The sequence below is a fragment of the Lissotriton helveticus genome, chromosome 3_1, assembly GCF_964261635.1.
Source record: "Lissotriton helveticus chromosome 3_1, aLisHel1.1, whole genome shotgun sequence".
In the NCBI taxonomy this organism is placed as follows: Eukaryota; Metazoa; Chordata; class Amphibia; order Caudata; family Salamandridae; genus Lissotriton; species Lissotriton helveticus.
The window spans coordinates 186,317,026-186,343,858 of record NC_136061.1 but is presented as its reverse complement, the minus strand read 5'-3'; the positions used below and the strand labels follow the sequence as shown (position 1 = coordinate 186,343,858).

The window sequence follows — 26,833 nt, the reverse complement described above, 5'->3', positions numbered from 1 at the left end:
TCACTCTTGCAGTATTATTGTTTTACGAAACGGTATATGCTTACTGAAATGTAAAATTTTGAATTTTGTATGCTATATCTTTTTGACTTTTTACTTCTTCCACTCCTCTCTTCTACTGTCTTCTATCCTTATAATCCCCTTCAATCCTACTCTCTGTCTTCCTCTTCCCTACACCCTTTTTTCAATCTCTTTATCCCCAACCTTTCACTCCGCCATCCCCCCAAACGTAATCCCTGTCTACTGCCCTCCCACCTCTCCCATCTTCCCTCCTCTCTTACAGCCTCTCAATCCCACCAAGATTTTTGCTTGACCCTCACCCTCACGTTTTCTAGTCCCTATCTCTTTTGTTCTGTGATCTTTTGAAACTACGTTCTTTCACCTGCAGTTTTTAAAAATCGATCTTACCTGAACTCAGTAGCGCCTGCCTAACGCGCCGAGCAGCCCTCCTGACTTCCCCTGATACCGCGGAACCTAGCGCTGACACAGGGAAAACACCCAAACCGCCATCGCGGCTCGAAGGCGTAGCCACGCCCATTACGAAGCCACGCCCACCCCCCACGCCACAAAATGTGTCGGCCATACCAGCGCAGCGGACGAGCGCTGCGGGAGCGCCTAAGACAAGCCCGCCTGCGCCCGTCCGCGCACGGCCGGGCCCAGGGCCAGAACCCCTACCGGACCAAGCTTCCCCTAAGGTAAGCTATTCGCGCCGGGACCTCCTCAGTCTCAGACCCACTATTGACACCGCATGCAACTATGTTCATGATCTTGAAGGACCATTTACCAGCTGCACACGCTGCCGCCCAGCTCAGCTCAAACTTCCCAGCCGACCCACCATGCCCTCAGCTCTTAAATTGGCCACCTTGAACTGTCGCTCACTCCCTAGGCATGCACTGCTAATTAATCATCTAATAGAAGACCACGAGCTCGACATTCTGTTCCTCTCGGAAACGTGGCTTACTGATCATTCGGATTCAGACGTTGTTCTAGCTATCCCCCCGGGCTTCCTTATTCAGTCCCAACCTCGTCCATCTGGTAGAGGAGGAGGCTTGGCCATCATCCACCGGGACTATCTCTCCTGTAGAACCAACGACGCGCATATGCTGGATTCCGAAAGCCTTCATTTCACCATCCAGTTAGCACCGACTAACTCACTGTCAGGCCTCCTAGTTTATCGCCCCCCTGGCCATTCGGGCCCTTTCTCCAGCGCTCTCCTGGATGTTATAGCTGCTCAGGCCCACTCCACTACCAACTTCTTGATACTAGGGGACCTTAACATTCATTTCGACGACCCCCTAGACACAGGGGCAGCCGACTTGATTGCTGAACTGGCGGCCTACGGTCTCCACCTCTCAAATTCCGGAGCCACACACACTAAAGGTCATTTGCTTGACCCGGTGTTCACCAACATCCCTACCCTTCAAGCCAAAGAGTCCCTCCCCCTCCCATGGACGGACCACTTCATGGTCCCTCTCCGCCTACCAGGAGCCTTCAAGAAACTCCACAAACCCACCACCTATACCAGGGACAGGGCATGGTCCAGACTCTCCACAGAGGATTGGACCAGAACCCTGAACTCTGCTACCCCTACCTCCTCGGAAGACCCGGTCACCGCAGACAGTAAATTCAGGGAGTGGATCGCCACGTCATTGGACTCCATCCTCCCTATAAAAACCCGTGAGGATAAAAACGGGAAACTAGGATCTGCCCCATGGTACACCCTGGAACTCCGGACTCTCCGCAAAAACTGCAAAAAAGCAGAGCGGCTATGGAGGAAAGACTGGCAGCACACCAGCAAGGAAGCCTATCAGAGGTCGGTGAGAATCTATAAATCAACCCTGAAACTCACTAAAGCCTCTCACTATGATACGAGAATAAAAAACTCCACCAACTCGGCAAGGGAATCCTTTCTCATTGCCAAAGAGCTATTGAAAATACCAGCTCCACCCTCCTCCAACTCACCCCCGGCAGACAGAAGTAACGAACTGGCTACCTACTTTAACGCTAAAATCGCCCGCATTCTAGTTTCCCTTCCCCCTCCCTGTCTGCCGAACCACATGGACAATGAGGCATCCACCAACCGCACAGGAAGCAGCTTGCTTCCTCAGCTGACTGCTTTTAGGGCAGTAACACGGAACGAGGTTGACACAACCATGGCCAAAATGAAAAGCGGTTCCCCTTTGGATCCCGCCCCCATCAGATTCCTTAAAACAGTAGCCCCTGTCATCGTGCCAACGATTACGGAGCTTATAAACATCTCGCTCTCTCAAGGCTTGGTCCCCCCCAGCTGGAAGAGTGCAGTATTAAGGCACTCCTAAAAAAAACCCAGCTGGACCCGGCCGACATGGCGAACTACCGGCCAATTTCACTCCTCCCTTGCATCAGCAAAATGGCCGAGAAACTGGTCAATGGGCAACTGTCACAGTTTCTAGAAGCAAATAACCTCTTACGGCAGTCCCAAACTGGGTTTCGCCCGGGCCATGGCACAGACACCGCCCTTCTCGCCGTCATCGAGGAGGCAAGGTGCATTCTGGATTCAGGAGGGTCAGTGGCAGTGATCCTCCTGGATCTCAGCGCAGCCTTCGACACAGTTAACCATCGTGTCTTACTCCATCGGCTGGCTGCGGCAGGGATCGCAGGTTCGGCGCTCACGTGGATAGAATCCTTCCTCTCAGGGCGCTCGTTCCAGGTATGGGACGGCAACTTCCACTCTGCCACCCTCCCCGTCACAAGCGGAGTCCCCCAGGGGTCATCACTAAGCCCCACTCTATTTAATGCTTACATGGCCCCTCTCGAAGACGTGGTCACCCCCTTCGGGATCAAAATAGTGAGCTACGCGGAAGACACGCAACTGGTCGTCTCACTCTCCCAACTGGACAACTATCCAGACAATTTGCCGAACTGCCTCAAGGAAATTCACAACTGGATGTGCGAGTCATCGCTCAAACTAAACGGGTCAAAGACTGAAGTCATGCTTCTGGGCAAGCAATGGACCACCATCCCCCCATCGGTCTGGCCAGACGTGTTCGGGGAAATTCCCACCCCGAAACAAGAAATTAAGACCTTAGGAGTCTGGCTAGAACCCGAGCTGTCGATGAAAACCCAAGCATCCAAAACAGCAGGTACCTGCTTTGGTCTCATGCGCTCTATCCGCAGGATCCTCCCAATACTTCCGCCCCTATCCAGGAAACTCCTGGTCCAAGGTCTGATCCTTGCGTGGCTGGACTACAGCAACATGGTATATCTGGGAGCTCCAGAAGCTACCATGGCTAAACTCCAGCGCACGCAGAACGCAGCCGCCCGGTTACTTATGAACCTCCCTTCCAGAGTATCAGCCAAACCAGCAATTAAGGCCCTCCACTGGCTTCCAATACGTCAAAGGGTCGAATTCAAGGCCCTGTGCACTGCACACAAACTGTTTAATGGTCTTGGCCCTGCTATTCTGAGAGACCTGGTTACCCCTTACATGGCCCCCAGGTCCCTTCGCTCGGATAATGAGCGTCTGGCCAACGTCCCCAGATACAGGAAGACTCGTACCGGCGGCCAACGCTTTTCTGTTAAAGCATCTTCCGGGTGGAATTCACTTCCCCGCCCCCTGCGGCTGGAACCCAGTCATCTGATTTTCAGGAAAAAACTGAAAACGCTGCTATTCCCAAAATAAAGTCCCCTCCTTTTCTCCTCTGGTCTCCACAAATGTTATAGCGCGGGGATGCCTCCGGGTCACCAGGCGCTCTACAAATCGCTAAAATAAAATAAATAAATAAAATATAGCCTATGAAGGATTTAAGGCACTGCTTGAATATTTTACCGTCGGACTCTCATCTCGACGACGGGGAATGATTCAGGCATGTGAATCTATGAAATATACCCCAATACTGGATAAAAGCAATGATCCATTCCTAAAGCATGACGCCTACAGCTTAAATTGGCACAAACCGAGCAATTCCACTCCCTTTATCACCTACTACATTAGATACAACCTTCCTCGGTTGAATGCAACTTCATAGCATACAAAAAGTTTAAATTTAGTTTTTCCCACCACGCTACCTCCTTCTACAAACCACAACCGTAAAACTCATGCTGTGTTTGCTTGATAATAAAAGAAAACAAGAGGAATGACAGGAAATTTAGAACCCTACTGGAGGGGAAGACCTCTCCCTCAGCAACATTAGCAGATGTGCACGTCTCTGTCATAGAAAAGGTGATGTCATATAGGCACAACCAATAGAAAACAGATAATATACTACACTCACTAACTAGAACCAGCGGATGTGCACAAAGGCCACAGGGGCACATTCAGCGCCTTTTCTGGAAATTGAATACCTAATAATACTGAGCGGACATCAATAAAATAACTATCCATAAAAAACATTTGTAAATCTGTAAAGACTTACAATAATCAAACAGAAAACAAATGACTGCATTTATAATTAGGAGCATGTCAAACACGCACTATATGGCTTTTAAATTAGATGGAGAAGTTACCTTAAATCACCCAACATGCTAGCAATGATGTTCATCCCTATCATCAAAAATTCCAGATAGAATGCACCTCATGTAGAATTAAAGTTTCAGAAGGCTGCAGAGCAATGGCAAACGGAAAAAAAGAGGAAAATCTAATTTTCCATCCATTAATTATAGGGAAAGTGGGACAGTCTTTCATGGGTCAGAACCCACCATTTCTCAATGACAAGTGACAATACTGTAGCATATGTGGCTCCAGGTCTCTTGGGCGACCATATGCCTTCATGCTGGTTCCCACATGCCCCACGATTTTGTCTGTACAAACAGTCGACATTTCTAGTGTAATGTTGCATTTTCACAGGACTGTTGTGAATAGCTACTCCTAGATGCTTGCCCAAAGAGGTTTTCTACGACAAGATGCCTATGTACGTGGTCCCAGGTTCTGAACAGTGTTATCTCTACCTGTACAACAGAAGATCTCTTGTGCAATGTTATACTGGTGTGAACATGACCTGACATTAAGCCTACATACGGGTCCTTTCGCTTAGAAAAGTATTATACAAATATCTTTGAAATATCAGGATACAAATATTACCAATCTTGATTACAGAACAGCAATTTACTGAAAATAGCCTTACACAACATAAAAGGGTTTCCATCCACACTATCTGCTCCACATATTTCTTACCTGTCATCAGGAGTTGGGTCAGGCAGCCAGTCTGTCTAAGCCTAGATGATGACTCAAGTGAAGCCATTGGTCTCTTTGTCCTGACATTTCTTGTAGTTGCCCGTGGCCGGCCATCCTCTTGGAGGGACTGCCCTTTAGACACGTTCATCCTGTCAGTGCTCAGCTGCTGGAGGCCTGATGTTGTAGGATATCCAGTTACCACACTGTCCAAGCAATATCCTAGGGCAGGAGCTACTGGAGAAAAGCATGACGTATATGGCGAAGAAGCAGTGTGCGTAATGACTGACGAAGGGCTGGCCAAGCTTGGGTAACTGTACTTGGACCGAGGCACTGAAACAGGATGGTCAGGGGGATCCTGGCCCATCATCTGCATGTTCAGAGGGGATCCCATGGCAGATGTGGGGTACATCGATCCAAAGCACTCTACATTCAAGCAGTCACTGGGTGGAGCATAATGTAAGAAGGATTTCTGCTTTGTGCTCATAGAGTCAGATGGCAACGAAGAACTGTGAAAATTGGAACCAACGAAGGATGTGCAGTGCGGGCCTGGATCCAGCCTGGCTGAGCAGGTGCTGTTAGACTAAGATCAAAATAAGCAGGTACAATTTACTGGACACATGAAAAGTCATATGAATTACAGCAGTAGAAAGAGTAGCAAGATAAGAAGAAAGATGAATAGTTCTCACTACAGGTTTTGGGTCTGTCGAACTCAAAATCAATTGGAAGTGCATCTGAAGATAGTAGAGGTCCACATTCATGTCTGTACGGATAATAATCACAGTCTACTAGGATCCATATGGGTCAGTCTTTGAGGGAAATTCTAAGGTGCATCATGGTCCACACCAGCCAGCACAGGAAAAGGCAGATGGAAACAAGAAAGAAGCAACATATTTGTCTGGCTAAGAGATGTCAACAGCAAAGTATAGACTATCAAGAAACAGTGTGGAGAGTGAAAAAGACAGCAACAAGATGAGAAAGACACTACCCGCAAGCTCACCTGTAGGCACCCACTAGATGAGATTGGGGCTTCTGCATGGACAGCAGACATGCTGCTGGTGCAAAGATTATCATCTATGGAAGGATAACACAGATGGTCTTGGTAACACATATGCACTTGTGAAGGGCACGGGCGATGATTGCTGAAGAGATCTGCAAGGTAAAACATACAAGCATAGTGACATATCAGAAACTGACCAGACTATAACACTTTGTCCAAATCCCTTCTCAACAACCTGGGTATTTAATTATGTCATCTATGTTCAGCCTCAAGATTATATCAGCACTAACCATCTCCTGCATGACCACCAGTCTGGTTTCAGATCATACTGTAGCACCGAGACTGCTACTTTACACACTGTAGATGATGCCCACTTGATCACAAATGAAGATGAACAGTGTCTCTTGATATTGCTGGATCTCTTCAGCTGCCTTCAGCAAAGTTGACCATCATATATATATCCCAGAGTCTTGAATGGGATTCACCAGCATTGTCTTTCACTGGTTCTCCTCCTATCTTTTCAACCAGCACCAGTTAGTTCACATGGACACCTTCAGGTCACAAAAGATCACTATCACATGTGGGGTCATACTGAGCTCCATACTGTCTCCTGTCTTTTTCAACCTCAACATGGTGTTCTAAACACAGATAACAGCATCAAGATTAACCAATATGGCTAAAGATACACAACTCTACTTGAAAGTCTCCACTGCTTCAAACATCCAACACCTCAAATACTGCTTGCACATCATCCATACCTGTTTGTCCAGCACCTCCCTGAAGCTAAACCCAGTCAAGAAAGAATTCCTGTTACTGTAGCACAAACCTGGCTCAGTGACATAAACGTTGATAGCTTTAAATCCCATCTTTCGCCAAATGCCAAGTCACATGGATTCACTCTAGACACCAACCTCAACCCAAACAATGCCAAAAAAAGACTGTCCGATACCAACTATCTCTGCTAAAGAAAAACAACCCATTTCTTCCACAAAGCGACTTCACAACTGCTGTTCAAACCCTCGTACTCTCACATCTAGATTATGGTAATGCACTAATCCATGGCCTCCCAGATTTTACACTGCCTCATTCAGGGCCTCAAGAAATATGATCACCTCACTCCCATCTTGATACACGTCCATTGGCTCCCCTTGCCAGACAGTACCATCTTCAAAACCATCTGCATTATTTACAAAGCCATCATGACCAGCATGTCCATTACAACGCATTCCCCATTACAACGCCCCGGAGGAGTTAGAACAGTAAATTGCGTTGTAATGGACAATGCGTTGTAAGAGATTGCATTGTAAAGCCCTGCGTTGTAAAAGTTTTTGCAGAGTAAAAAACGCAGGGTAATGGCACGTATTGTAAATGCTTGCGGAGTAAAGTGTCTTATTCATCCACAACTCAGCTTCCTCTTCTATTACCTGTGACTTTGTGCTTGTCGATCATGTACAGGGTTCCACTGCCTTTTGGCTAAGTTCACCCTATCAAAACACCATATACATACATGCTGGTGTTTGAAGCTTCAATAAGACACTTCTCAATCCCACCTTCTGGGTCATGATCTTTTCACAATTCCTTAACAAGTGTCTCAGTGCACAATGCTAGTAACAGTGAGCAGCCCTCCATAACCTGTTGTTCTTGATTTTTTCCGATTTCTTTTGAGGTTTCACTCAATTCCCCTATAATTTAGTACTAAAATAAAACACTATTTTGCCCTATTAGAAGTACAGCTGGCCGGGAAATGCATTGCCCACCTAAATTCTTTTTTAGTGCCAAGGCTGACGCAACAAGCGGCAGGCCACTGAAACTCGAATCAGATGTTTTATTCCATTTTAAATACTTTGTGAAATATCCGAGACAGTTAAGCAACTTTAGTGCTTTTTAGCAGGAGTCCTGCTCCGAGATGTCTCTTTGTTTAATAAAACCTGTACATGTCTGATTACACATGTTTGATGTTCAAATGCTGGTTGCATTTGCGTATTTTTAGGGTTTGCACGCAATAAACTACCGGACTGACAGTTTACATCTTTAGTTTCCTCTTCCTAACTCTATCAATGGTTTTATCAACATTAAGTGAAACAAAATCATGAATGCTGACTGGACCGCCAAGGAAACTTCAAAGAGTAAAACTATTGTCCAGACATGAAAGGTACTTACAAATATCAAAGCTACACCATGTGAAACGAACTAGCAAACGCATTTACACACACACAAATATGATGAAAGCAGAAGGTAGAAAACTTATAATGGCGCTTTTCACCGAGGTTTGAGCAATACAAATACCACACACATCCACAGTTCAGTGACAATCACCTCCTCTTTCCAGGGCTGACAACTCTTGCTGCAAGAGCAAATATACCCCTTGTACTGATGAGGAAACAGCATCTGGTACAGACATGTCTGCATAAATTCTTAGGAAGGTTTAGCCCAAATGTAGGACATTACAACGCATGCCTACCAAGCTGATGCCTGTACCATGAACGATAAGTATATGTAAGCTAAGTAATCACCCCCACATATACATATGTTTAATTTAAATTTATTATTTAATAGTTTTTGTGGGAGGAGGGAAGCCCCCAAACCTCCCTTCTTTTTTTTTTTTATAAATCTTTTTATTAATTGAAAAAACAAGAAAAAACCCACGACAGGTGCCTTACATTAGGGAATAAACAACAACAAATATACACATGTGTAGCACTCCCTTCTTTTTAATTTACTCCTAACATCCCTTTACCACTAAGAAAAGCAAAAAGACCTCTTACCGAACACCAGGCCTCCGGGCTTCCCATGGGCAGGGATGACAGACAAACAGATAAGTTGAGGTCAGTCCTCTGGAAGAATGGGGGCCCTCAGAAATAAGATTATTCACCAGAGAACTCTGCTAAGCCAGTAGTGAAGAGAGCATGCCGTTCGTTTGCGCTCAGCTATTTAAGGTTCTGCAACCAAGAATATATATTTTTTAAGTATTGGCCATAGAGATGCAGCGTTTACGATCTCCTATCCGTCACACTGGGCTGGCAAACAACTATGGCCTTGAGCTTCCATTTGACCCTATTCTATTCCTTTATCCTCCTCTCTCACTCTCTCTTCGCAGAGTCTTTTGCTCTCTTTCCTCCGTCACACTGGGCTGGCAAACAACTCTGGCCTTGAGCTTCCATTTGACCCTATTCTATTCCTTTATCCTCCTCTCTCACTCTCTCTTCGCAGAGTCTTTTGGTCTCTTTCCTCTGCGTTACTATCTTTCCTCTGTTTCTAATCTTCTTTCCATATCTTTCTCCATCCCTCTCCCCTCGCTCTATTTTTCCCTGCCTCTGCATTTCTCTCCCCCTTCTCTTGTTTTTCTTTTTGGCTTACTTCTTTAGATCTTGGTCTTGATGGCCTACAGCACTGGGAGCAGCCCCGACACCCACCGACCACACACGCAACCTGGGAGTCATCCTCGTCTCAACACTCTCCATGACCAAGCAAGTCAACGCAGTCTCCTCCTCCTGCTTCAACACCCTCCGCATGCTCCGTAAGATCTACAGGTGGATCCGAACAGATACAAGAAGAACAGCCACCCAGGCCCGCATCAGTAGCAGACTCGACTATGGAAACGCCCTCTATGCGGGAGCCCCGGCCAAGCTCATCAAACGACTACAATGCATTCAAAACACCTCTGCACGCCTGATCCTCGACGTACCACATCGCCCCGACCTGAGAAACCTGCACTGGCTCCCCATCAGCAAGAGGATTTCCTTCAAGCTCCTCATCCGCGCACACAAGGCACTCCACAAGACCGGCCCAGCCTACCTCCACAGACGCCTCTTCTTCCACATCCCCAACCGCCAGCTCCGTTCCGCCGACCTTGCCCTCGCCACCGTCCCTCGCCTCCGAAGAACAACCACCGGCGGCAGATCCTTCTCCCACCTCGCCACCAAGACCTGGAACACCCTCCCATTGAGCCTACAACAGACCTAATACCTGCTGACCTTCAGGAGGCTACTCAAGACCTGGCTGTTCGACCAGTAGCCCCCCCCTTTTTTCCCCAGCACCTTGAGACCCTCACGGGTAAGTAGTGCGCTGTACAAATTCTTGATTGATTGATTGACTTTGCATCTCTATCCCTCCTCAGTAATATATCCCTGTTTTATAGCTGTTTATACTTTCCAATACTCATATCCTGCACTTCTAACACCACTGGCTGTATCTTTCACCCGTTTCTCTTTTCGCACTGCATCTCACTCTGACTGACTGAATTATTTATTAAGCGCACTTATACCAAGACGTCTTGGCGCTGCATGGAGGGTTTGGATGCAACTATCAGTTAGGTCATGGTGAAAAGTCAGGCCTTTAGTGCCTTTCTAAAGCGGATCTTGTTTGTTTCTAGGCTTAGCTCGGTGGGCATGGTGTTCCATAGCCTTGCTGCCTGGTGTGAGAAAGACTTGCAGCCCCATCTAGCTCTCTTTATTCTGGGAAGGTTGATCAAACTCAGACCACCAGATCTTAGTGTGCGAGTTGGTACATAGCGGGGAAAGAGAGTTTTCATGTCCTCAGCCCCATCTCCATTTATGGTTTTGTGAACTAGACAGAGGGCCTTGAACTGTACTGTACGACGAACAGGGAGCCAATGGAGTTGGCGTATGCCATTGGATGTAGGGTGACGTTTCGGAAGGTCAAACAGTACTCTTGCTGCGGCATTTTGCAATGACTGGAGTTTGGAAAGCTACCTTTCACCAGTTCCTAGGTACATTGCGTTGCAGTAGTCGATACGAGATAAGATCAGGGCTCCAACTACCGTTTTCCTTAATGTGAGTGGTATAAAATGCAGTATTTTCCTGAGGGCCTTGATTGTAAGAAAACAGGCCGTTGTGACTTGGTTGACTTGTGAGGTGAGTGTGAGTTCTTTATCGATCACAAACCCTAAGTTCCTAACTATTTGTGCCGGTACGGGACAAATGCCAGCTTCTGGAGGCCACCACAGCTGACTCCAGATGGAGGGTTTATGTCCAAATTCAATCACCTCCGTTTTTTCAGTGTTTAGCTTGAGGAAGTTGCTGTTCATCCAGCTCTTTACACTTAGGAGGCAGTTACGGAACCGCTCCACTGTGACTTATACAGTCTGAGTAAGTGACACCACTAGCAGGGTGTCGTCTGCGTAAGACACCAATTGCAGGCCATGAGCTTTTATTAGTTTGGCAAGTGGAGTCACGTATAGGTTAAATAGGGTAGGGTGTCGTCTGCGTAAGACACCAATTGCAGGCCATGAGCTTTTATTAGTTTGGCCAGTGGAGTCACGTACAGGTTAAATAGGGTAGGGGATAGCGCCGAACCCTGGGGAACTCGGCACGGGAGAAAAAACTCTCCAGACTGAATTCCATCCCAGTGGATTTGTTGTATTCTGGCGTCTAAAAAGGACCAGAGTAGGGTTAGGGCAGTGTCTCTGATACCTACTGATTTTAACCTGTCTAATAGGACCCCATGGTTAACGGTATCAAAAGCTGCTGTTAACTCCAGCAGTATTAGGACAGCTCTGCCACCCTTGTCCATGGTCCTACGGGCTTTCTCTGTAGCTATTATTAGAGCGGTTTCTGTGGAGTGACATGATCTGAAGTCAATTTGGGTGTTGTCCAGAATATTGTTGAGGTCTACAAACTCCATTAACTCCTGATTTATGGCTTTTTCTAATATTTTAGATGATATGGGGAGACAGGATATAGGACGGTAATGTTTGGTTTCCTGTGGGTCAAGGGAGTCCTTCTTCAAGATGGGTCTTATGCAGGCCTTTTTCCATCTTTGAGGGAAGATTCCGGATCTTATTATCTCATTGAGAAGAGGAGTTAGGGAAGCACTAATTACTTCAGGGGCCAGGTGAAGTATATAAGGGGGACAAGGGTCCAGGGGTGATCCTGATTTAGTTTGAGTTATCAGATTGGTCATCTGATTTTCGTTAAGAGAGGAGAATTGAGATAGACAGTTAGGGGGGGATTCTATTTGTTCCCTATTGTCATTTCCCACTGTAACAGATCGGTCATGGAGTTCATTATAGGCAGCTTGGACTTTTTGTCTAAAGAACAGGGCCAGTTTGTCTACAAAATTTTGGTCTGGGACAAATATTGTGTTTCGAGGGCACTTAGTTAGGGTCAATACTGTTTTGAATAATTCCTTAAAGGAATTAGTGGCCTCTTGAATTTTTTTAGTAAAGTTAGCCGATTTGGCTTGTTTTATCTGCGTTTTATAGTCCTCTAAGGTTCTCGTGTAATCCTTCCTAAGCTGTAGGCTGTAGTCGGATCTCCAGATCCGTTCCTGGCGCCGGCATTTAATTTTAAAGAGTTTGACCTCAGCTGTATACCAAGGTGAGGTGCCTAGTTATCTCCTAGGTTTCTTTGCTTCTTCAGGGGCTCGCTCATTTACGGCCTGATTGATCCATAGGTCAAATTTGTTTGCCCCATCGTTGCTATCCTTTAATGAGGGGAGATTACTCATCAGGATTTTAGTTAGCTCGTCTTCCTGAATATATTTCCAGGGCCGAGTTTTAGCTAGCAGGGGGCGTGCTCTTCGACCATAGAATGATGAATTGGTTTTAACTTTAAAATGAATGGCCCCGTGATCCGACCATGGGACCGAATGGACCGATACAACTTTGATATAGTCATTGTTGGTAAAAATGCCATCCAGTGTATGGCCTGCTTGGTGAGTAGGTTTGGATACAATTGGTTTCATCCCAAAGCTCTGCAAGTTATCAGTTAGAAAGGAGGCGTCTGGGTCCTTATTATCTTCTAAATGGAAGTTAAAGTCACCTAAAACTGTAAAGGTGGAGGTATCTAGACAGGATTCCAGGAAGGTTTGAAGTGTTCTAATAAAAGGTCCTCTAGTTCCTGGTGGCCTATAGATCAGTAGACCCGGAAGGAGTTCTTGATTGTTGGCTTTGATGCTGAAAGCCATAGCTTCAGCCTCCAGCCTCCTTCTGATCTGGAATTCACTTTAAAATGTGAGGGATATATTAGCGCAATTCCTCCCCCTAACAGCTTCTGTCCTATCTACCTGTGCTAACCTGCAGGAACAGCAGTGTTCCAGTCAGGTCCAGAGGTAGAAGAGGCCCAGGATTCTGTAAGTAATACCAGATCTGGACTGTTATCTGATACTAGGGATTTCAGCTCATATTTATGCTTGGGCATGGACCTGGTGTTTAACAAGATACAGTTATTTACGTTGCAGTTCGTATGCGTGCTCCTAGTTATTAGTTTCCCAGCAACAGGGTTGTTCCCTAGATCTGATTTTTTTGCAGTATTCTGGAAGCAGGAATTATTGATATCCTGGTAACGGTTGGCCAAGTGTACCGGTAAGAAAGTGGTCCCAAAACTGCAAGATGTACACGCATTGGGATTGGCGGTGAGGTGGTTGAGCAGTATGGTTTGTGTTGGGCAATTTCCAGTATTTAAAGCCAGCAGTTCATCACGAGAGAAGCTTATTTTAGGAAATTCAGCAGGGATTCTGGCGCTGTGCACGTTTTGGGCGCCAACGGGTGCAGACAGGCTAGCCTTTGGCGCACCTTCATCGCGCCAGCGGCGCGCCCGCTGCGTGCGTCCGGCTGAGCATTGGGCTAAGTAGGCTCTCCCCAGAAGTAGCGACAGCTAGAGCGTGGCCCCACCACTCCCAAAATGGCGACTTTGCTCCTTTGAACCTGGTGTGTCCCTGCACTCCCTCCGCTCAAACGGGACTTCCCTCGGCAGACCAAGGAGTCGGGCTAAAGGTGTGGTGCAGTTATTTTTAAAAACAAGATTTGCAGGTATTTAAAATAGATTACGATTGTGGCAGTCTGTGCAGAAAACAGTTCACAGCAGTTTCCCAATGAACATAGCATTCACTCAGGCTTCAAGCAGAATAGCCAAGTAGTGGTAAATGGCGCGTTACCTCCTATTCTCATGCTGTACCACAACTTGTCCATCCACCATACTAACCATTCATCTCTTCATACACCCATCCGTCTGTCTGTTCGTCAAGCCATCAATCAATGCAGTCACACGTCCGATACATGGCTTTAATATAAATCGGTATGCTGCAGATGTGAACTCACATTTGAAACAAAATACTGTTTATTATGTGACGATAAATGGATTCATGTCGACATCAACATTTAAAAAAAGAGATGAAATATAATAGCAACCCTGGAAATGCTGCTGGCCGAGGCACCCACAGGGGGCCACTAGAGAGGTCAGCACTCTAGTGTCGCCTGGGCACCCCACACCCCCGCCCCTTCAGGGGCAGGGACTCTGGTTGGAGCCCTCCCCCCTCTCCAGCCTGGTTGCGGTGCACGAGGGGCGTCACTTCCTGGGCACCCAGGACTTGGGGGAGGGTATATAGCCCTCCCCCACCATTTTGGCGACCTCTTTTGCTTGCCGCACACGCCGTATCGTGATTGCCCCCTTACTTATGGAGCTCTCGAAAACCACTATTAAACAGTACCACCGAGCAATGATCTGATGCATCCAATGCACTGATTCCATACATTTTATATTATTGGGCAGTGCAACCTTGCTAAGGCACTTCCAGCGCTGTGGAGCAGCACAAGCCCCCCAAGACCAGGCATGTGGGTGGTGCCCGGTCCTGGCAGACATAAGGAGGACAATGGTGTGCTCCTTAAGGTTCTCATGACCTATGCGGTGTGTGGCATCTCCCACAACAAATGTTAGAAACCATATTACAGACAGGGTGCCCTGTATCAAATCAGACAGATTCTCTAAGCGGGCATGCCTAGGAGGCTTCATCAGAGGGAGCTGAGTGGGTGAAATTTCCATAAGGAATAAGGGATGCAGGGCAAGTGCTCGAGGGCAGCCTTGCTCATTTTCTCATACGCCTAGTTATGTGTATTTCGGAGCGCCATGATTTAGCAAGTAAAGGGACTGTGCCAAGGTTAAGTATAATCCTTCTCGCCCTATTAGCCTAAGCTGCAAGCGGGGGTAGGTGCGCTCTCCTAAATAGTAAGCTGATGTCCCAGAGATGGGAGACGCATGTGTCCAGACATACACAGTGCTAGGAGGGCGGTAGTGTGATCAGCAAATAGGTGGGGCATTGTGAGCGAGGGTGTCTGAAACCGTCTCGCCCAGAGTTGGCGCGGGCTGGATCATGTGACGCAGGGGAACTTTCCTGCTTGGGGTGAAAAGGTCTTGCCACATCTTCACAGGCCAAAAGGGCCTGGTGTTTCATCAGACACTAGCTGATCCAAGCTAACGTCAAGGGCGCACTGCTTAAATCAGGCAGATTCTCTAAGCTGCTATGCCTAGGGGGTTCCACCACAGAGGGAACTGAAAGGGCAAAAGTCCCATGAGGATTAAGGGATAAATGGCAAGGGCAGGAGGCCCCCTTGCCCATTGACACATACTTCTAGTTATGAACACTCCTGTGCATCATGATTTAGCAAGCAAAGGGACTGTTTAAAGGTTAAGTATAATCCTTCTCGCCATAATAGCCAAAGTAGGCAGGCGGGTGAGTGAGTGGTCACCTAGCAAGTGGGCTGCTGTCCCATAGATGGGGCACGCAGGTGTTCAGGCACACACAGTGCTAGAAGGACGGCAGCTAGGTGAGATCAGCAATAGATGGGGCAAAGTGCGCCATGGTGTCTGAATCGTTCCGCCCAGAGTTGGCACTGGGCTGAGGCATGTGATGTAGTGAAACTCTTCCGCATGAGGGTGAATAGTTCTTTGCACAACTTCACAGGCCAAAAGGGCCTTTTGTTTTATTAGACACTAGCTGACCCTGGCTAACGCCAAGGGTTATTGGGATAAAGATGGGGTCATCTATAACCAGTAGGGGTGGTTCTCTTTCATCTAGTATTGCATGAGGCTCTAGACAGCAGAGGTTGCGGGTAAGACAATAGCTGTTTTGGTGCGGGGCTATGGCGGAGACGGTGTCCGCCTCCAGAGCTGTGGCGGAGTTACAGGGCGATCTCGAAGCAAGTGGGTACAGAAGGGTACCTCTGCGCAGCATCATAGGGGTTGCCAGAGCCAAGGCCCAGGAGCCTCACAGGAGGTTCCTGGAGTACCGTGTCAAGGCCCCGTTAGTCCTTCAGGCGGTAGTGGCCCTGAACAACCGGGGGTTTGCTATGCTACGCTCCGCCCTGAAGCGGGCGAGAGTAAGAAGGAACGGTACGTGATCCGGGAAGAGGATCACCACAAGTGGCAGCACAGATGGGGTTCGCCTCAGGGCTGCTTGGCTCATCAGGCGGGCAGGCTGCCCTGTCGGTTGCCTGCCCTTGGATCGCCCGTAAGATAACCCACCATATTACATAACGGTGTATGTAATAAATCTGCAGCAACTTTACCCAAACAAAAAATTGTGTTGTGTGTTTATTTATGGGGAATGCATATTATGTTGGAGGGGTGGAAAAGGATGCCAATGGCAATACTATGCTGCTGGCCGAGGCACCCACAGGGGGCCACTAGAGAGGTCAGCACACTAGTGTCGCCTGGGCACCCCACACCCCCACCCCCTTCAGGGGCAGGGACTCTGGTTCGAGGGCCCCCCTCCTCTCCAGCCTGGTTGCGGCGCACGAGGGGCGTCACCTCCTGGGCGCCCAGGATTTGGGGGAGGGTATATATCCCTCCCCCACCATTTTGGCGACCTCTTTTGATCGCCGCACATTCCGTCTCCCTCCCTAACACTTACCCGGCGAGGTGGTGGCAGGAGGGGGCTGAGAATATTGTAATGTTTTCCTTTTTTCGTTGCAGGCGGAGTTACAGGGTGATCTGGAAGCAAATGGGTACAGAAGGGTACCTCTGCGTGGCACCATAGGGGCTGCCAAGGCCCAGGAGACTCATGGGAGGTTCCTGGAGAACCGTGTCGGCGCCCTGTTAGTCCTTCGGGCGGTTGTGGACCTGAACAACCGGGGGTTTGCTATGCTACCCTCCGCCCTGAAAGGGGCGTGAGTAAGAAGGAACAGTACGTGATCCGGGAAGAGGATCACCACAAGTGGCAGTATAGATGGGGTTCGCCTCAGTGCTGCTTGGCTCATCAGGCGGGCAGGCGGCCCAGTCGGTTGCCTTCCCTTGGATCGTCCGTCAGATAACCCAACATATTACAAAACGGTGTATGTAATAAACCTGCAGAAACTTTACCCAAACAAAAAATTGTGTTGTGTGTTTATTTATGGGAAATGTATATTATGTTGGAGGGGTGGAAAAGGATGCCAATGACGATACTGTGAGAAGTTGGCCTGATATATGATGCTCACTAGTTCTAGTGATCACCTTGTATCAGTCCAAATAACCCTTATGGTGATTGGTTGTAAGTCAACCTTATAGACCAGCTATCCTAATGGTAGCATGGACAAAGCAGTCTTAGGCTAAACTCTTTTGGCATGTGAAGCCAGCTGTTTTACCACATATAACCCATTGAATACCAGATGAAAGGACACCACACAGGTTGTTATGAAAATAAACAATATATTTATTAATAACAAACACCTCTGAACTCTTTATGAGGTCAGAGGGCTAAGCACATGACAATCTCTTAAGAAAAGTACGATAAGTTGCACAAAATTACAATGGTTCCCTAGGGGCACGGCAAACCATATACTAAGTAAATGGTATAAGGAAATCGATAGAAGGAACGGAGCTGTCCAGAGGCTGTAGGATCGCTGGGACTACACTACCCTAACTTTAGGTAAGTAATAGGAGGCCCACGGGACGCGTGTGCAGAGTGTGAACTCACACGCGTCATGCGTAACAACGTCTATGGACAGTACAGTTCAAGAAAAAGGTGAGTACGGACAATCCTGACTGGTTAGGACTAAAACGACTGTGAATCTGGACAAAGGAGAGTCAATCTACCCTTGAGCACCAAAAAGGCTCTTGTTACCTCACCCACGGGCTGTTGGTGCATAGGTGTGTAGTCGTGTCGGGTTTCTGCGTTGAAGTCTATGGAGCCTGAAAGAAAAGATGCTGCAGGCGGCCAGGAGGAAGATGTCCGGTGCGATCCACGGGTGGATCGAGGAAGAAGAGGACCTGAAAGCAGAGGGGACAGTGTTCAAAGTCACTAGCCAGTGACCGGTGTGGAACCAGGAAGGAACCAGATGCTGTCGTCGCGATCAGGTGAAGAGTGGACTCTTGTCTCTGCAGCCACGTGGACCAGGAGGTGTTTTCGACGACCAGGATGGAGGCACGAGCTGTCCCACGCAGGCTCTCGCTGTCGGCGGTATCGGATCCAGATTTGGAGTCAACAGGCCTTGGCAAAGGCAACCCACGCGGTGAGTGCAAACGGCGTCTGGAGTGGACCAGGAGGGTCCAGGGTGCTCCTCTTTTGGAAGGGAGCAAGGGCAAGTCTGGAGCAACCAGACCAGCAGTGTAGTTTTCAAGGATCGTCTTCTAGGAGGTCACTAGCCAGCCGGCAAGTGACCAGACAACGCGTCGAGCAGCAAACAGGCAGAAGGGCCCCACGCAGATCTCGTGGATGCTGGAGGGCTGATCTTCGGTGCAGGAGCTGCTCGGGGATGGGGCTTCTCAATCCCCAAAGCACTTCATCGAGGTTACCTCAGAAGTCGTTCTGGAAGCGAAGTGCAGTTTCTCCAAGATGGCCAGTCCCACGTGTCTCGTCGCACCCACGGATCTCAGCTGTGCTGCAGAGGTGAGTTGAGGTCGGAGAGGTCTGGGAATCCGGGTCTCGTCGGGCTCTGAAGTCTGGATCCTCGAGGGAAGACGACAAAGTGAAGCTGCTGGACGCTTGATGGTGCCTGCTGGTGCAGGGTGGACACTCCTTGCCCACAAGGGAGATTCTTCAGTCTTCTGTGGAGCAGAACGTCGAAGTCCAGAGTTTCTTCTTGTAAAGTTGTCAGGATAAAATCTAATTTGGAATGGGACCAGCTCCTACCTTTATTCTCCTAAAGGGGGCTGTACTGGTGACTAGGTCCCTCCCCTGGGTGGGACCAGGAAGGGGGGTGGTTACACCCCCTATCCTTTGTCCGGTTTCGTGCCAGAGCTGGGGCTGGAGTGCCCCAGCAACTGGTTTGAACCGGTGTATGCACAGGGCACCTTGTGTGCCCCAGGCATGTCTCATTCCTTTCAGGCCTCCCTACCTCAATACACAAAATCCTATCTGGGGTGGTGCTAGCACCTCCCAAGGCAGGAAACCCTTTGTCCAGGCCTCCCTTGCTGGAAGGACTCCCAGCAGCAGGAGGTCAGACTTGTGTCTGTGGTGGCAGCATCCATTTTGTGATGCTGAGGCTCGGGTTAACTTTAACCGGGATTCACAGTTACATACATGTCGTGTCTCTCTAGAAGGGTGGAATGCTACCCCCGTTGCCAGAATTGGCGAGGGGGTAGTATTCCAATTTGTATGAAACCTTACTCAACATGTTTTCATAATGTTATACCAGAGTTAGCATTCACCGCGAGGATTATAATGCACTTAAGAGTATATTGTATAGCGTTATCATGGAACAGCTATAAGGACTTGGTTCCGCAAGCTGCAGACAGGCTCAGCTCATGCTAGAGCACCATCTCACATAATTCCAAGCACTCTGCCTTCAGGATTGATAAGGTCTGCCATAGGAGTGACTGATAGTGTAGTGTAGCTCCTATCTTCCCAATAGGCTCTGCGCATTGGAATAATACCTACAGCAGTAAAGGCCTAGGCCAGACGTTAACTAGGTCTACTACTGTCGATACTAGACTTAAGTTTTGGGTTTGCCAGCGTAGCTCAGAGTTCGCTAGAAACTTTCTCGAATGTTCAAGGAGGAATTAACTTCCCTGATTAGACAAGAAGGGATTTAGTTTCTGACAACCATAGAACATGACAACTTTGCTCTCCCCTAATCAAGAGTGTATCTCCAGAGTCGTGTGAGCACAAGGCAATTTTTTTACTCAGTCAGTACGTGCATTCTTAGTCTCATCAGATTGTAGAGAAAAGGAAGAGACGGGCGTGTTCAATAAAAAGGTGTTATTTATTGATCAGTCTCTTTTCTCGTACAAGAGAAATGGATCGATATTATTGCAATACTTATAGTTAAGTAAAGTGCATACATTAAAAGCAATAGTATAAAATAATACTGTAAAAACATTGATATGGTTTCTGAGCCACATGATGTTTAAAATGATTAAAATATATTTACATACACATATACATTTGACTAAACGTACTCAACTGGTGTTTCTAAATACGCCTACCCCGTGTACCTGACCAAAGTCTAATGCGTGGGCGGGAATAGAAAGTTACAGTTTAAGTTAAGTTTGTTTTTGCCAAGTGAATAACTAAAGAATTTCTGTGAGGGGGTTATTCAGTTCTGTACCTGGAATTTAGGATGAATGAGGAATGGTATCTCTTTCTCTGGTCTCGATATTCCAGGCCGCCTGCGAGGGCTGCCCGAAAGCGCCGGTGCTGGGTCTCTCGGCTTGAGATAGCAGCGCGTCTCTCAGCGCGTCAGGAAGGCGGGGCTGCGCCAGCGGGGTCTGCTCTGCTTCTGGGCTTCGGCAAGTATGGCTGCTCCGTCTCGTCACCACGCGTGTGTTTGCATAGGGCAAGATCGGCAATATTTATACCTTAAAGGTGCCGAGATTGACGTAAGGATGGACATAGATACGTCAATAAAGATGTCATACGACTTGCTCGTTAGCACATTCTTTACTAAAGTTCTCTGTGAAATCAAAACAATGGCCGCACGGATTTTCCAGGTTGTCATAGGTTTGATTAGTTATGAGAACGTCGTATGCCTTATCAGGGGCTGGAGGAATGTCGCTTGTCTAATTAGATCTCGAGCGTTATGACCTAATCAGATAACACGTTCCTGTGCCGTAGTGTGACTGCGTCAGATAACGGTATCTGCATCATGGGGGCTTTTCTTGCCTCATGGGCTGACTGTTAGTTAACTTGATAGTTAGTTTAACCAGAACAGGGTCATGGAATAGGGGGATTGATTCAGAACCTATAGGAATACACGACACCCACTCCACGCTAACTATGGTCATATTTACTAATCTATGCATAGTATAACATAGTACAACATACTATAGAGTATAGTGTATACCTTACCACCCCAAAATACATAAAAGCATTTTGAAATTTTCAAATATACTGAAAAATTTCAGTCATATATATTGTATGCACTTAAGCTATGAATTAAATGCAAAAGTAAACACGCATTTGTATGCATTATTGCTAATTTGGTATTTGAGAAATACACATGAAATGGCTCTTAATATGGCTATACAGAAAGGAAGTTCGAGACCATTTCATCACATAATAAAATATTTATGAACATACCAGCGGGCAACTAAAGATTATAAAGTATCTAAAAATAGAAATCTTAGTTCTCTAGGAATAGTTTCTTACTTTAAGCAGAAGATAAGTGTCCCGAAAATTTTGTAAAAAAGAATTTGGGGCTGCTAAAAAATTGCTGTCCGTGAACTGGTGGGAAAAATTGTTCATGTGACTTTATTTTTAAAGTTGAAGGCCGGGGCGTGGCTTGGCGGGCGAAGATGGCGGTCGCAGCCTCGTAGAGCTCCCGTCGGCCCGGACTTCATCCTTCCATTTATCCTGGCCCCCGAGCCCGCTGTTGCTACCCAGTGCCTGGCGCTGATTAGGTGGAGTCCCCTGCCTGCTCCGGTGCCTCGACCTGGTGCTGTACTCGATCCTGGGACCGCGGAGAGGCGACGGAGACGTGCGGCCCTGTGACCGGCTGGAGACCGGGGCCCTTGAGTTTCGGGACGCCCGGGGCGGTCGCGGGCTGGAGTGAGGTGGCGGCGTCCACGGCGCCGCTCTTGGCCCTGACTTGCTGCTGTGTTCGCCCACAGGCCGCTGAGGCGCCGCTTATCCCTGCTCTTTGTGTGGACACTCTCTTCTCCCCTTTTGGTGGTTCGCCGTGAGGCCCAGTGACCGGCCGGAGACCGGGGACCTCGATTCTCGAGACGCCCGACATCAGTTGTGGGCTCGCGGGTGGTAGAGGTGCTGACGACGCTGCGCTTGGCCCGGCTCTGTGGCTGCAGTTACTCACGGGCCGCGAGCCTCCCCTGCGTCCTGAACAGCTGCTGGTGGTGCCGAGGGGTGATTGAGGCCTGTTCCGCCTTGGTGAAGCCGGGGCCTCGATTTTCGCGACCCCGGGCCTGTGTTGGCCTGCCCGCCTCCTTCTTGGGGCCTCTGACGTCGGTGATCCACCCCGGGGCCTGGAGCCTCCAGCACGAGTGGTGGTGCCTGGGGATTCTTACAACTAGCTGGGAGTAGTGCCCGCCCTGCCTCGTGTGCGGTCCCGGCGAGCCCACGACCGGCCATGACCAGAGGTGGCGGACAGACTAAGCAAGGCCCCATCGATAAGTTCACGGGGCCTAGTGGTGGCTCTGGGGCGGCTGGTGGCAGCGGTGGCCCTGGGCCGGACAATGCAGCGATCCTGGCGGCCATCACCCAATCCCGGGACATGCTCGATGCCAAGATTGGGGCGGTAGGAGCGGATGTTACACTGCTGCGCCAAGACCTTCGCAATGCAGTGGAGAGGATCGCTGGGGCCGAAACCCGCATCACGGTGACTGAGACGGACATAGGCGCCCTGAAGAAGAGGCTGGCGGAGGTGGAGGGTGTCCAGAAGACGCTGGCGGCCCGAGTGGAGGACGCCGAGGGGCGCGCAAGGCGGAACAACCTCCGCTTCGTCGGCTTTCCGGAGCGATGTGAGAAGGACGACATGGCGCGGTTCTTGACCCAGTGGTTAGAGGGCTGGCTCCCCGAAGGGACACTGTCCACGTGCTTTGTTATCGAGAGGGCACACAGGGCCCTGACTCAGCGGCCGCCGGAGGGTGAGCGCCCTAGACCAGTCATCGCCCGGCTGCTCAATTATCATGACCGCGATGCCGTCCTGCGGGAGGCGAGGAACAAAGGCTCGCTCACCTTTGAAAATCATAACATCATGATCTTTCCCGACTACACGAGGATGGTGCAGCAGCAGAGACAATCCTTCGTGGCTGCTAAGGCCAAGCTGCGGGGCCTGAAGCTCCAGTACTCTCTCCTGTATCCGGCCCGCCTACGAGTGGTGCACCAGTCCCGGACGCATTTCTTCGACTCCCCCGAGGAGGTGTTTCGCTGGACCGATGAGACGGTACGACTTCGTCCACATGCCCAGCCGGGGCTGAACCCGGGCGGGTCCCGGGGATCGTCGCCGGAGCAGGTGCCTCGCCCAAATCCGAAGGGCCGTCACCGACGGTCCCGCTCTAGGAAGAGGTCGGCCTCTGCCAGTACGTTGCAGACGGATGGTGCAGGGGACTCGGAGCACTCCGAGGCTGGCAGCTGAACATTGCTGGGTCTGGACCTTACTTACTGAATGCTGCGCTGCCCTGCATTGGCTGGTGAGACTGTTCTAACGTGACTTCCCTATGCCAGTCTATTCCCAATTGAGAACTCCTGTTATCTTTTTGGGTACATGGTGGGACTCGGGGGGTGCCTTCTATGGGCCTCTGACCCCCGCGGTTGAGTGTGTGGGGAGGGGGGTGGTGAGTGTGTATTGGTTGGGATGTTGGGATCCATTGGTATGGCGGGCCCTGGGTTCTCGGTTCTGGGCCCGGGTCTCTCCATGCCGCGACAGATACTTCAATGTTCTCTGAGGTATTGGGGTGGGGGGAGTGGGGCGGGGGGGGAAGTTCTTTTCTTGCTGATGCTTTGGGGGGTTTGGGTCTGGGGGGGGTTGCTGAGTGTTTGGGCTGGGTGGGTGGGACCGCACGTGTGTGTAGCTTTTGCCTTTGTCGCTTTGTGTAATGCGCCGGGGTGGGACGGCGGGCTGGATACAGGACGCTGTGATGATGATGGCTAATAATACGACTGTGTCTCCTCAAAAGACCCTGCGCGTTGTGACATGGAATGTAAGGGGTATGCTGGATAAGATCAAACGTGGGGCTGTGCTGCGTTGGGGGAAACGGGAGTTGGTGGGTGTTCTGCTGCTCCAGGAGACTCATATGCTGGGTTCCAAGGCCCTGAGCCTCCAGAGGTTCGGCTTTCAGCAAGTGTACCATGCAGGCTTTACGAGAGGCTCCCGGGGGGTGGCTATTCTGGTGCACCGCAGGGTGGCTTATGTACATGAGAAGCAATGGCTTGATCCCCAGGGCCGTTACATTTTCGTTAAGGGTATGTTAGGTACGGAGCCAGTGGTGTTTGGTAGTGTGTATGCCCCCCCCCCTCTGCAGTGGGCCTTATCTGAGCGGCTGTTTGCGCTGTGGGATGAGATTCCGGAGGTGCTGACTATGGTGGGAGGCGATTGGAACGAGGTTATGGATGTGGGCTTGGATCGCCGGAGGCGAGTGCCTGTTACGCCGGATCCCCCCCCTGCTGTTGCTTCCACCAGACTCTGTGCGACTGTGAGTAGCCTGGGCTGGGTCGATGTGTGGCGACACCTTCATCCCGCTGTGCGTGAATTTACGTATGTGTCGGCGGTGCATGGGTCCTTTTCGAGACTTGACTATCTGTTTGTGCCGGGTGCCTGTCTGAGTCGAGTCAGTGATGCTGCGATACTCCCTCGGGGCCTGTCCGATCACTCCCCTGTCCTAGCTACCCTGACCCTCCCTTCCAAGAGGCAGCCGTTTCGTTGGCGGATGTCGTCCTGGCAGCTGCAGCGACCCGACTATGTGCATCATCTGCGTGGGGCGATTGATCATTTCTGGCGCGAGAATCTCGTGGGGGGTGCGGACGCTATGGTGGTGTGGGAGGCGCTGAAGCCCACCATTCGGGGCATTGACATAGCTTGGTGCGTGGCTGCTCGGCGACAACATCGGGAGGCTATTGTGGCTGCCGCGGCCCGCGTGGAGGAGCTGGAGCAGCGTGGCCGGCTTGGGGGTGACGATGGCGTGGTGAGGCAGCTCCTGCAGGCCCAACAGTTGTACGCCTCCGTCCTTTATGAGGAAGCCCGGCAGGCGTGGCTCGCCACGCGCAGCAGAGTGTATCAGTGGGGCGACAAGTCCTGTACCATGCTGCATAGGTTGTGCCAGGCGACCTTTCAGCCCCTGGCGTTGCCGGGTCTTGCGGCGGGAGACGGGTCGATCATGACCGATCCGGACTTGCTGGCGGCTAGCTTTGCCAGTTATTACGAGGCACAATACGCCCCTCGTGATCCTTTGGAGACGGACATGATATCTGCATATCTTGACGATCTCATGCCACGGGCCGTCTCGGATGCGACCAGGACCGCCCTGGACGTCCCGCTCACGGCTGAGGAACTGGGGGACGCCCTTGGTCAGTTGAATGCTGGTAAGGCGCCCGGCCCGAGTGGCTACCCAAGCGAATTCTTTAAAAAATTTCACGTCCAGCTGGGACCCCACTATCGCCGCGCCCTGGAGGCGGCAAGGGATCGGGGAGAACTGCCGCCGGACTGGCGTCATGCCGAGATTGTGGTCTTCTTGAAGCCGGGCAGGGCGCCGGATAGACACGATTCGTACAGGCCGATCTCTCTCCTTAACGTCGAGGCCAAAATTCTGGCTAAGGCCCTGGCTAACCGCCTCTTGCCCCACGTTACTGACCTGGTCCACCCCGACCAGGCCGGATTCATGCCTCGCAGGGCCACCCGGCATAATATCCGACGGGCACAGGCCGCGGTGGATGCCATGGGTGCTAGGGATGAGCAGGCGGCACTCTTTCTGGCGGATATGGACCGAGCCTTTGACTCGGTGAGTTGGGCGTATTTGTTCGCACTGTTGGCTCGCCTCAACCTGGGGCCGGTCTTCTTGTCGTACGTTCGCCTCCTATACACCAACGTGACGGCCTCGGTCCGCGTGGCCGGAGCTACCTCTGGGCGCTTCCATATCGGTCGCGGTACCCGGCAGGGTTGCCCCCTGTCCCCGTACCTGTTCGCCCTCGCCATGGAACCTCTGGCGTCGAGAGTGCGAGTAGATACCCGGTTGCGTGGCTTTGTTTGGAATGCAGACCTGGCGGATAGGATTGCGCTGTATGCTGATGACGTCCTCCTCTTCTTGACTGATCTGCGGCGGTCGGGTCCCCGGGTTCTGGAGCTCATGCGGGCGTTCGGTGAGGTCTCGGGTCTCCATCTTAACGTGAATAAATCAACCCTGTGGGTGCTGGGTGGCGGAGTGGTTGCTGACCCTTGGGCGGCTGAATTGCGAGTGGCGACGGATGGCCTGAAATATCTGGGCGTTTTTCTCTCAGAGTCGCGGGCCGTGGCCTGGGCGCGTGGCGTATTGCCGGTGTGGGAGAGGGTACAGGCTGATGTTAAGACCTGGTCTAGAATGCCGCTCACTATTTTCGGGAGATCGGCCATCTTTAAGATGGTAGCGCTGCCGCGGCTCCTGTACCAACTCCAGAATTTCCCTCATCCCATTGGTCTGGAGTGGTTCCGCCAGGTTAATTCAGCATTGGGCCGCTTCCTGTGGGATGGTGGTGCGGCCAGAGTGGCTCTGAAGACGTGCTTTTTATCCACCTACTGTGGTGGCTTGGCCACCTCGGACCTCCTCTCCTATTACCAAGCTTCACAATTACTTATCCTCAATGAATGGTGGTATTGTGATAGGAGTGATCCGGCTTATGCCCTAGAACGATTGCTTATGGGCGATCGCACGCTCCACACCATCCTTTATTCGGCCCGCCTACGCCGTGGGTTGCCATCAGTCACAAGAGTGGTCTTTGCGGTATGGAGGCAGTCATTGCGCCGAATGGGATGGTGGGGCAGACTGACGGCTGAGACGCCGCTCTGGCATAATGGTCTGCTCCCGGAACTGGCGACCCTGACCGGATTT

General features: G+C 50.1%; 1 protein-coding gene across 2 annotated transcripts in view; it reads right to left on the bottom strand.

Moving 5' to 3' along the window:
- MLXIPL (MLX interacting protein like) overlaps positions 1-26,833 on the bottom strand; it is an 883,858-nt gene that overhangs the window by 157,072 nt on the left and 699,953 nt on the right. For both annotated transcript variants that reach the window (XM_078679572.1, XM_078679571.1), the window contains 2 exons: positions 6,147-6,298; positions 5,150-5,729 (listed from right to left, as the gene is read on the bottom strand). In XM_078679572.1, the coding sequence (XP_078535698.1) occupies positions 5,150-5,729; positions 6,147-6,298 (732 nt within the window). The remainder of the gene's footprint in view (positions 1-5,149; positions 5,730-6,146; positions 6,299-26,833) is intronic.